This window comes from Drosophila yakuba, chromosome 3L, assembly GCF_016746365.2.
Source record: "Drosophila yakuba strain Tai18E2 chromosome 3L, Prin_Dyak_Tai18E2_2.1, whole genome shotgun sequence".
NCBI classification, from domain to species: Eukaryota; Metazoa; Arthropoda; class Insecta; order Diptera; family Drosophilidae; genus Drosophila; species Drosophila yakuba.
The window spans coordinates 586,836-598,603 of NC_052529.2; the positions used below are offsets into that span (position 1 = coordinate 586,836).

An 11,768-nucleotide genomic window follows, 5' to 3' on the forward strand; every position below is an offset into this window, starting at 1 on the left:
AGTCAGCATCCAAAAGCTTTCGCACAGCGAAATAAATCCGCTTGCGTTCCACAAGCGTTTACCTCTCGTCGCACACTCGCGACCAAGAGATTAGTTTTGAAACAAAAAAATAAAGAAAGCTAAACAGAGAGCTATTGAAAACATTGTTTTTTATAGTTTCCACAGACCTTCTATTAATAAATGAACGATCGTTTAAAGAAATGCCTCATTCATACATTAGATACACTGCTGTGTGTGTGTATCGTGTTGTGGGTGCTGCTTTTACCTAATTTTTCCTCTTGCCGCTCTAGCTGCGCCGCGCAATAGCCTGGAAAACTCTCAGAAACCATGCTGCCGTAGATCCGCGCAATTTAAATTGAAATTGCAATGGAAATTTCTTTGATTTTTAGCTTTTTTAGCTTTTTGTGCTGTTTTGTCTGTTTGGCAGATCCGCAAAGCGGCACCGAAAAAAAGGAGCACAAAAAGCAGCTCTTTAAAGGCCATTTTGTGTTATTGTGTTTGCTGTAATTGAATCTTGTTTGCTGGTTGCATTGTTGTGGCTCCGTGGCAATAATGGCAATATTCGAAAGAAACCCGATTCGAGCATTAACCAATGGCAGTGTCAGCTTATGCTTTCCACGCAGAGAAAAGCTCTTGAATGTCTTGCAAAATAATAATAATCAATGGGGGTTTACAAAGAGTCGATTTGTTTCACTGTCTAGACCCGCTTGATCATCAGCTTTGTTTTCATTTATTTTCTTGGGAAATAGCAACAATTTCTTGCCGTGCACCGAGAGAAATAGCGATATCGAATGGCAAAGCGGGAGCGATCGTTGCGGATTTGTTGTTGCTGGGCGCTGGCTTCATTGGCGTCATGGACGGCGCTGCCTCGGTCGACGTCTTGAATGCAATCAAGTGTGCAATGCAATTACACAAATGGAAGGAGCAACAACAACAACGAGCCAGAACAACAGCAATGGCAGCAGTAGAAAAAGTAAAACAATTAAAGCAACAACAATTGCAGTAACTTCAGCATTATTCAGCACATTGTTGTTGCTTACTCTGGATAACCCTAGAAATTCGCCCAGAAGTCGGGTAGTCTCGAATGTTGTTAATTACAGAAACTATTTTTAAAACTATTATGAACCTACAATTTTAACAAATGTATCCTTTTGAAAGTTCACAATTCCATTTAATCCCACATTACTTAAGAGAAATTATAATATCCTGCAATCGAGGGTATTTCTAGCGTCGTTATCGCCAGCGTGGCCTCGGCTTTTGGCCATATTGTTGCCAAGCTGCAAAGGCGCACAAATCAAAACGAGACGAAATGAGGGGGGGTTTATAACACACACAAATATAAAAGTGGCAACTTTTATTTCGAGCTGCCAACTTGAAGCAAGAAATTCACTGAAGCGTTGTTGTTGCCGCCGCTGGTGCATTTGATTTATTGCATTTTCCATTTGGCTAAGCGTGGCAAATGCGAAAATACGAACTTCCGATTGCCATTTGGAAAATATGTGCATATGTAAATGGCGTTTCTTGGCAACATGTTGCATGCAACGCCCGTTGTTGCCGGGCCATCGATTCAATCATCATTATCATCATCCATCGATGCCATGTTGCCAGCTGTAGAGCTAACGATGCATTTTGGATGGACTCGAGAACCCGTCTAACTTGGTGGCTAGCCACTAACTGGGATAACACATCGATTTGGTGGGAGAACTTGAAGCCATTGCGCTGATTAAAAATGGGGAGAAGCTCAGCAAACGAGCTGATCACAGACTAATGACGCTCGGTCTTTAGTAAATCTCTACAGCGATCGTTAATACAGGGGATCTGTTCATATGAAACGATGCATTTTGAGTGATTCTCTTTTATTTCTTGTTTTTGGTACATCTTCTCTGGCTCGAAGTTGTGAAAGTACCATGTGATGTTTTCTGCTTCGTTTTTTAGAAAGGCGACAGTTTGTTTCCATGCCCCGCTTCTTCGTGCAGCAGCAACATGTCGCTGCAATTTGTTGCACGAGTGCCACATCTGACATTATCTGAAATTTTAAAGATCGTCGCTTCTTTCTCGCTGCTTTTGCCTGGGATAACTCGTCTTCTGATTGTGGTTGGGAACATCACAGAGGTTTTGATGGGTGAAGGGGGCGGTAGTGGCGGGTGGAGGATGCAAATGAGTGCAAGATTGCCATCGGGTGTTAAATATGCAACACGGGCCATGAAATATGCAACGCCAGCAGCAACAGCAGCAGCGAAGTCAGATACATAATCAGAAAAATCAGCAACAGTAAGTGCACAAATGCATGAAGCAGCAGCAGCAATGAAAGCCACGTCTCTAGCTCGACAAAAACAAGCTGCAACATCACTGACACAACACCATACAATAGAAAGCTATGTCTATGCAACATAAGCCTCAAAAGTGGCAGCAGTAGTTTAGCACACATCTATAAAAAACGCAGCAGCAGCAGCGGCTGTAATAAAGTTAGTAGGAAGGCTGTTCATGTGACAAACCCGCAGCAACATCAGCAGCAACTGCAACATTGTCAACAGCAACATTGGCAACAGCAGCAACATCCATAATAATGATGGCCAGAAGAAGAAGCAGCAGCAGAATCACGAAAGCTTCTGGGTAATTGCTCCGCCTTCCACCTCTCTTTCTTCTCGGCTTTCAGCGCCGACTTTCTCCGTTGTTCTTGCACGTTCTGCCTGCTCCCATTTCACACTGATTGCTGGGCGTGGAGATGGGCGGGGGTGAGAGGCGGAGAAGGAGGTGGAAAGGGGGCGGAGAGGTCGCCGGCAACTTTGTTGGCCGGGCAATTGTAGCTGCTGCTGCTGCTGTTGCTGCTGTTGCTGTTTTTCTGCTGCTTTTGGAACTTGTTTTTTGTTCGTGTCTGTAGGTTCATGTTTTGTAGGTGCCACCTATGCTGTTGTTGCTGTTGTTGTTGCTTTTGCTGTTGTTGCTGGCTTCGTCAGGTGCGTTGACAAGTGGAAATGCTTGGCCGTGCATTGCTCTCATTGCAGCGACAAATATTTATACTCTCCCTCCACCTCCCTCCCCCCTGCCAGCCACCCGCTTTTCACCCAAACGCCCAGCCACCCCGAAAGCCAAGGCCCCCCCCTCCAGCCCCTCGTCGTGACTGCGACTGCGATACACAGAAACAGAAATTATAGTGTTTCAGCAGTATGATTTCAGGGCAGCCACCTTGACTCCCGGTTTTCTATATCATATCGTTATAATGCATATTCATTATACAGCGCTTGATGTTTGCAATCATGCACATTAGTTGGCCGCAACTTGTTTGGTAACTTCTAAGTGGTTTTTTAGCTCGAAAATATTACGTTCAGTATCAACTTTATTTAAATATTTAAAATGTAAGCTTACATTTCTTTTATTTCAGTGTAAGCTTCTCCCGGTTCTTGTCCCCGTTTTTTCCGATCCCCTGCCCCTTTTCCGCCCCTTGTTTATTGTTTGCGGCGATTAATCAGCGCATTTAATATGCGGCAAACGCACTGCAACAACAACAACAATAACAACCACCATATAGGAGGAGCCATGGCTCCATGGAGCCCAAGCACGCAGCTACAGCTAAAGCCGGAGTTCAGACAAGTTGGGTCCAAGCCAACTAACCTGTTGCTTTCACAGTGTTTTCCCCTGTTTTGTGTTTTTGCATTTAGCGCGTTTGCTGCCTTCCCTCTTTTTCATTTAGCGCCTTTCCGCTTCCGTTTTGTAAATAATTTATTTTGAATTTCTCGATGCTATATAATTATGCTCGTTTTTCGCTTTGTTTCACTTCCGCTGCAAGGTTTTGGGCTGCATTTTAACAAAAGCACAAAAGCCAAAGTGGTGAATTTGCATTTTCGCTTCGCTAAAAACCAACGCGGCGTATACATAAGTGAAATGCTGGAAAGTCCCACCAATTAGCCAAAAAGTTCTCAAAACTTTCTCCGAACCTCTTAAATATATAAGGCAATATATGTTAAATGGTAAGTTTCCGAACAATGAACTAATCCCCACGAATGTCTTAATCAAAATTAAGCCATTACTGCACGTGTTCTCTCGGTGTTAGCTTATAATTGCCAACTAGCGTATTAAAGTTGTGCAATGGGATTACAAACATCTATGAAGAGGAATCCCTTGTGCTGCCAAGTCGACTTAGAACCCAAGCCAATTTCCCATCCAGGGACACAGTAGCATGGTGTTTATCAGTTTTCTGCTTAAAAACCGCAATGAACTCGTTGGGCGATCAACCATTAACCGATAACAAACAACATCGGCGATAATGGCAACTGGGAACCACTGGGGCAGCAAGGGGTTAACATGGAACACAAGTTCGAATAACTAGGAAAAAAACCAAACTAAACCTTGGGGAATTCCACATTCTTTAATGGCTGAACTTTTAAAGTAGTGGCAAGGGTTTTCATAAGGGTTAACTGGGGATATTTCGCATTAAACACTTCTAGCACTGACATTCTTTTGTTTGGAATAATTTTTTCTGCACTCTTCAATTACTTTGAATGCCCATTGGACTAACGATATTGGTTTGAATACAGCTGCCTAAGCGAATCCAATTCAATTTGGATCCCCGGGAGCAGATCGGTTGCATCGGGCAAACGCCCCCGCAAATCATTCGATACGACGCCCCCTTTTAGGTTCATGCACCCTCCTAGCCCCACCCCCCAACCCCATCCCCCATCCCCACCAGCATTTACAGTTGGCTGAATCTTTTATGCAACAGACACAGAAATTGGAAAAAACAGAGGAGGTTGGGGCGAAAGGGGCAACTAAAACACAAATACGAGTGGAAACCGCAGGCAGCGCAGATTCGTTTTGTTTGCTAAAACTGCGTCACGTTGCAAGTTTGCCTCCGTGTGGCCTCCTGCCCCTCCTCCTCCCCCTCTTCTCTAAATTTCAGCTACTGCTGCCGAGATTTGCGTAAACAAAATCGGTTTTATTATATATTTTTTCTTTTTCCGGCGCTGCTGCGTTGTGTAACCCGAGGGACAAATGATGTCAAAGCACTGGCAACTTTTGTGCTGAGTGTGCACTTGCAGGGAAAATTAAGACAATTCAGACAATAAAACATATGCACTAGCAACTTATAAAATATAAACATATTAATAAGAAAGCTTTGCTTGAGCAGTGTTTCCATTACACTTAATTTACAACTGATTGGCACTAAAAATCACTCAAGAGTTTAGGTTACAACATACTTTTCTACACCTTTGATTTAAAATTGCCAATAGTCTGATTGTAGTATTTGCTAATAAATACTTTTTTGTTAAGTTTTCTGCGAGTGTGTCCATATAACTTGTTGCTGCTGGCTGGATGATGCAGCAAATGCTCTTGCCACGTGAGCGTTGTGCAAGAAGTCCTTGCCAGGACCGGAGCAGAACTGGTCCACGAGAGAGCTATCAAATTTGTGGGTTGGCTGGGAGGGGTGAGGAGACTGAGGAGGCAGAGGAGGCTTGGAAACTGGGCAACCTTCGATTTGACCTTCGCTGCCTCCGCCGGCGACTTTTGCCTTCGCGGTGACCTCCATTGGCTGCCTGCCTTTGCCTGCCTTTCCATTTCAATTTCGTCTTTCGGTTTTCAACTGGTATTCAAGTTTTTTCTCTTTGCCCCGTTTTGCATAATTTATTGCATTTATTTTAGTTGATATTATTTTCATTTCATTCACTGCTGGCGCCGCCTCAAGTTTCGCCATAAATTTCCCACCGCACGTCTCAGTTTTCATCGCGTGTGTCCTTAATTTTAGCATTGATTGCCTCTCACTCCTCGCCACTCTTCGCCGCTGTCCAGTTAGCTTACCCAAGCTGACCACGCCCACGTGACCCGACCCTTCTGCTGGGAAGCCCAGGAAACCAGCCGTTCCTTTCCCGGTGTATATAATTGCCCAGAGTGCGTGGGTGAGAGTCCTTCTATCGCCCTTTTAACGCCCCTCGCTCCCATTCATATCAAATGTCCTTTGACGTAAATTAATTAGGTTATGTGAATACGTGAAGAAGTAGCAATCGATTTTGGGAGGTTGCCATAGACCTGACCTGCCTAGTTAACTGCTTCTATTTTTAGTTGCTAACTACGGGCAAGTCAGGCGAAGTGGATGGCATGGAACTCAACATGTGTTCGCCATAATGATGTTATGCCATCGCATCACGTTGTGATGAACAAGTTCCAAGGGAACCATAATTCCCACAATTAAAGTATGAAATTAAATGATGTTTTATTTTAAGATAACTCACACAGTAAATTCACTCATTCAAGCTGATGCATCGTTTACAGCTTTCGAGAGCATCATGACTTCTGCAAACACATTAATGAATTTCTTGGCCTGAAGTGGGGATACATCTCAGTCATAATTCCACTTCCGTGGCATCTACATTGCTACCTACACTCTGTGTCCACCCATTCACTTAGTCATCTTCATCATTGTTGGCCAATTCCCATAATGTTTTCCTTTTTTCGGCGCTTTCTTCGCCGCTTTGTTGGGGGCGTTGACAAGTCGCAAATGGTGATGTGAGTGCAGTGCACAGATACAGATTCTATAGGCCATATAGCCATACAATATGAGTGCGTCTCGGGCAGAATGGAAAGGTGGAACTGCGTTCAGTTGCATTTTATCGGCTAGATTGCGAGGTAGCGAAATTGCCCGACATCGAAAAAGGTGGCGACAGGAAATTTTCCTCGACAAAGAAGCGGAAGAAACACAACACGTACACAAAAGAACAATGATCTCCTTAGTCATAAGAAGGCTTTTTAGAAAAGGTGCACAATTAGCTTTAGTTACCGTGATGCCAAATGAATTGCTAACTAATAATATTTGCCTCTTGCGAATCTTTCAGATTGTGATTGCGGCTGCGTAGACTCATATAACTCCAGCCACGGCCCGCCAGCGCAGCAGGACTCTTCAGCAGCAGCGGGAGCAGGATCTGGAGGATCGAAAGCGGGATCGGGACCAGGACCAGACGGAATCGGGAGGATCAGCAGCCTCAAAACGGCGCACACAAAGGTCGCCACCTCGGGGGGTCATGCCAACACGCAGCCCCCCAGCAAAAGGTCGAGCAGCGGAGCGGATGGCGACTACCAGCTGGTGCAGCACGAGGTGCTCTATTCCCTGTCGGCGGAGTATGAGGTGGGTTTTGGTGTATTCAATGTACATTTTCGGATACTAACAGGCACTTCTTTGATTACAGGTACTGGAGTTCTTGGGCCGCGGCACCTTTGGCCAGGTGGTCAAGTGCTGGAAGCGCGGCACCTCCGAGATCGTGGCCATCAAGATCCTGAAGAACCATCCTTCGTACGCGCGGCAGGGCCAGATCGAGGTCTCGATCCTTTCGCGCCTCAGCCAGGAGAATGCCGACGAGTTCAACTTTGTGCGGGCCTTTGAGTGCTTCCAGCACAAGAACCACACCTGCCTGGTATTCGAGATGCTGGAGCAGAACCTGTACGATTTCCTCAAGCAGAACAAGTTCTCGCCGCTGCCCCTCAAGTACATAAGGCCCATTCTGGAGCAGGTGAGTCATAATTTCTAGCAGCCATCGCAGTTCCTTGATTAATTCTGTACTTCGTATCTCAGGTATTGACTGCCCTGTTGAAGCTGAAACAACTGGGTCTGATCCATGCCGACCTGAAGCCCGAGAACATCATGCTGGTGGACCCAGTGCGTCAGCCCTACCGCGTCAAGGTGATCGACTTCGGTAGCGCCTCTCACGTGAGCAAAACGGTCTGCAACACCTACCTGCAGTCGCGGTACTACCGTGCTCCCGAGATCATCCTGGGTCTGCCCTTCTGTGAGGCCATCGATATGTGGTCACTGGGCTGCGTGGTGGCAGAGCTCTTCCTCGGCTGGCCGCTCTATCCGGGCAGCTCGGAGTTCGACCAGATCCGCTACATCTCACAGACACAAGGCCTGCCCACAGAGCACATGCTGAACAGCGCCTCGAAGACCTCGAAGTTCTTCTACCGCGACGTGGACTCGACGTATCCCTTTTGGCGGCTAAAGACCACCGAGGAGCATGAGGCGGAGACGAACACCAAGAGCAAGGAGGCGCGCAAGTACATCTTCAACTGTCTGGATGACATTGGGCAGGTGAATGTTCCCACCGACTTGGAGGGAGGTCAGTTGCTGGCGGAGAAGACGGACAGGCGGGAGTTCATCGATCTGCTGAAGCGCATGTTGACCATTGATCAGGAGCGGCGACTCACGCCCGCAGAAGCGCTGAACCACTCGTTTACACGGCTGACCCATCTGGTTGACTATGTCTACTGCAACAATGTCAAGGCATCCGTGCAGATGATGGAGGTGTGCCGCCGAGGCGATTTCCACACGTAAGTAGAGGAGTTAGTCAGGAAATTAGTTGTTTATATTAACCAAATTCCATGATCTTCGACAGGGTGCAGCCCGCGTCGACGCTGGTGACCAACTTCGTGCCCTCGAGCACGGAGAACATGACGTTCACGATCAACAACCAGTTGACCAGCCAGGTGCAGCGCCTAGTGCGCGATGGTCGTCCTCTGGCCTACGAGGGACTCTACCAGATCTACAACGGACGCAGTGTGGCCCGACAGTATCCGCAGACCCGGACGGATAGCTTCCAGCACCAGCTGGTCTCGAACATCCTGTGCCCGCCCTCGTACCAGACGATGCCCAGTCCCACCAAGCATGTGGTGGTGGGCAGTGCCACCATGCAGCCACCGTTGCAGGTGCCGCCGCAGCAGTACGTCAATGTGCCCGTACCGGTTTCCATGGTGGAGCCAACTTCTGGTCAGAGAATGCTCCTCACGAATCGTGTGCAGGCCAGCGGAGTAGCCTGGCCACAGACTGGAAGGCAGATGGCCTTGGTGCCGTCGTGGCCGCAGCAGGCGCCCGCCCACTCGCTCATCGTGGACTCGACGCCTCTCTTCAATGTGGAGGAGATCTATCCCAAGCACCACCTCAACTTGCCACGCAACGATCTCAAGAAGGAGTCGCCGGCTCATCATATCGCGTGAGTGTTAACTGGCAACTCCTCGGCGAAAACCCAACCTTATGTTCGACTTACCTTCTTTCAGCAAGGGCAACTCTTATCGCGTGCCGCGCCACGAGAAGAAGGAGCACCAGCAGCTGTCGCCGGTTAAGAAGCGGGTGAAGGAAAGCTCGCCGCCCCACCAGCAGCGGTACCAGCGCGCAGCCCACGTGTCGCCGCAGTACCACACGCACCACAACTGCAACTACGGGAATGGCAGTGGCTACAGCGCCAGTGCCGGATCGGTGGTGGCCTCCTCGGCTGCCTCCGCTAGCAGTGAGTCCAGATGCAATATGAAACCTTCCCAGACCATTCTCATTTCGATTTGAAACTTTCGAATTGAAAACGATTGAAAAATGAATGGAAAATAATGCATGATATCCACTAATTTGATATTTTCCCTCTCCCCCAGACATTGTGAATGGTAGCTCGTCGAGCTCGCACCATCATCACGTCCCCGTCGCCCATGCCCAGCCGTACAGCAGCTCCTCAGGTCACCACATTGTGAGCAACTGCAACGCCAACGGAGGAGCCGGAGGAGCAGTGGTGTACCAACAGCCACCGGCACATGCCCATCAGCAGCATGGCCAGCAGCCGCATCCGCAGAGTTCGCAGCATCCGCAGCACGTGAAGCAGCCGACGATAACCATCCACGACACGCCCTCGCCCACGGCTGTGATAACGATCTCGGACAGCGAGGACGAGGGCGGAGAGGCTGGAGGAGCCCAGGTGCCGGTGATGAAGCAACGGGCGCATGCCCAGTCGCAGACCAGCAGCAGTCTGCTGCAGCACGCGCCAAGCTCCTCCTGTAGCAGGAGCAGCGCCCACCAGCAGCCGCATCCACATCCCCAGCAGCAACAGCAACAGCAGCAGCAGCAGATAAACTATGGTAATGCTCAGACTCAGAATCAGAATACGAATCCGAATCAGAACCAACTGGGAAGCAACAGCGGCAAGGGTAGCCAGCATAGCAGTAGCCATAGCAGTAACAGTAGCCACAGTAGCAGTAGTCACCACAACCACCACCACCCTCATCATCTGAATCCGTCTCATCATCTGAATCCGCCTCATCAGCCAGCGAGTGGAAGTGGAATAGGAACGGGAGCGGGATCGGCAGCGGGATCGGGATCGGGATCGCAGTTTCAGCATCAGCTTCAGTCACAGCCTCCGAGTCACACTCAGCCGGCGACGCATCCTCATTACCAAGCCACGTCCACGTCCTCCTCCACGTCTGCTTCCACTTCCAGTCACCATCAGCATCATCCCCATCATCCCGCCCCCACCTCCTCCTCCTCTGCCATGTCCTCCTCTTCCGCTCAGTTTGGTGCCCCTGTCCTCTGCCCCAGTTCCTCCCAATCTCAGTCGCATCTCAGTCGCCATAAGTCATCGCACGTCCAGCTAGTAATTCCATGCGTAACCGTAGGTGATCATGATCCGGAAGATGCCCGTCGTCGTCATCATGCCGCCGCCGCAGCCGCCGTGGGAAGTCCCAAGCATCACCATCATCATCAGCAACAGCAGCAACAACCTGCTCCTCCTCCACAGCAGCAGCAACAGCAGCAGCAGTACCAACCGCAGCCACCGCCGCAGCAGGTGTTGCCCCAGCCACAGCCCAGCATCAAGTATGAGCCCGGCCAGTCGCAAAAGAAACGCATCTTGGCCATGGCCCAAAGCGAGTGTGGCTACCAGCCGCAGGCACCCAGCCAGCCCTCATCTTCGGCCAGTTTGCCGCACATTCCCACCAAGCAGGAGCCAGCCGAGTTCTATCCTGAGTATGCTGCTGCTCCGCCGCAACAGTTGGACACGAAGCGCTCCTCCTGGGCTCCAACATCTTCGGGCTCTGGGGTGTCCGCTCTGCCGCTTGCTCATCCAAAGCGCGAGGCTCCCTCTGTAGCGCCCATAAGCTATGTGGCCCCGACTGTGGCTCCACCATTGGCCCACTCCAAGAGCAGCTCCACATCGTCGTCTTCGTCGATAAGCGCTGCGACTGCCGCAGCAGCTGCTGCAGCTGCAGCGGCGGCGGCCAGCGTCGGTCCTCCATCGTGGGGTCCTCCACAGGTCTATCGTCAGCCTTCACAGCCGCCGCCGGGCAGCGTGGGACTGCCAGGAAGCACCCAGCCACCGCCGTCGAGTGTGGCCCCGCATCCGCATCATCACAGTCATGGACATCATCATCACCAGGCCGGAACTCCGCTGGGCGGGTCGCCATCATCGACGGCGGCGGCCGCTTTGTTGCAGCCGGATATTTATGCGCAGGGCGACATTTACCGCCGGCCCACAGTTTTCGTTTCACAGGCGGCACCTAGCTATGCCTACGCCAACCGGGCGGTGGTGGCCCCACCTCCGGCCCACAACAGCTCCAGTCGTCAGGTGAGTTCGGCTATACATCATACCTTTTATTCAATCGTAGCTAATCGCTACATGTTACCGTTTTCTCAGGTGATACCATCACACCCGCTGCCAGCTCACATTCAGATACCCACCCAGTACAGCCAGTTTGGACCGCTCAGTCCTGCCCAGGTAGCCGCCAGCAAACACGCGGCGCACTTCGCGCCCACCAACATATGGTATGGGGCTGAGTAGACCGACGATGGGAGTTGACGGGGAGAGGGGCGATGAGGAGAGACGCGGGACAAGGATGTGCACCCACCCAGAACCATGAACTAAGAACCACCCAACCACACACCGCACAACACCACCATCACCACTGTTGTTATGATCTTGAGCTAGAGCCCGATCGAATGATTCAACGCTCGAGTGAGTCGAAAATGCCGGGATGCC

At 49.9% G+C, this 11,768-nt stretch overlaps 1 protein-coding gene across 3 annotated transcripts in view; it reads left to right on the forward strand.

Annotated features, from left to right (window-relative positions):
- The window catches only part of LOC6532242 (homeodomain-interacting protein kinase 2), a 35,751-nt gene that overhangs the window by 20,294 nt on the left and 3,689 nt on the right, over window positions 1-11,768 (forward strand). For 2 of the 3 annotated variants that reach the window (XM_039373635.1, XM_039373636.1), the window contains exons 3-9: window positions 6,825-7,114; window positions 7,176-7,496; window positions 7,559-8,310; window positions 8,376-8,969; window positions 9,034-9,263; window positions 9,400-11,357; window positions 11,427-11,744. In XM_039373635.1, the coding sequence (XP_039229569.1) occupies window positions 6,825-7,114; window positions 7,176-7,496; window positions 7,559-8,310; window positions 8,376-8,969; window positions 9,034-9,263; window positions 9,400-11,357; window positions 11,427-11,570 (4,289 nt within the window). In that variant the 3' untranslated portion in view covers window positions 11,571-11,744. The remainder of the gene's footprint in view (window positions 1-6,824; window positions 7,115-7,175; window positions 7,497-7,558; window positions 8,311-8,375; window positions 8,970-9,033; window positions 9,264-9,399; window positions 11,358-11,426; window positions 11,745-11,768) is intronic. The other variant, XM_002092979.3, reaches the window with a different exon arrangement.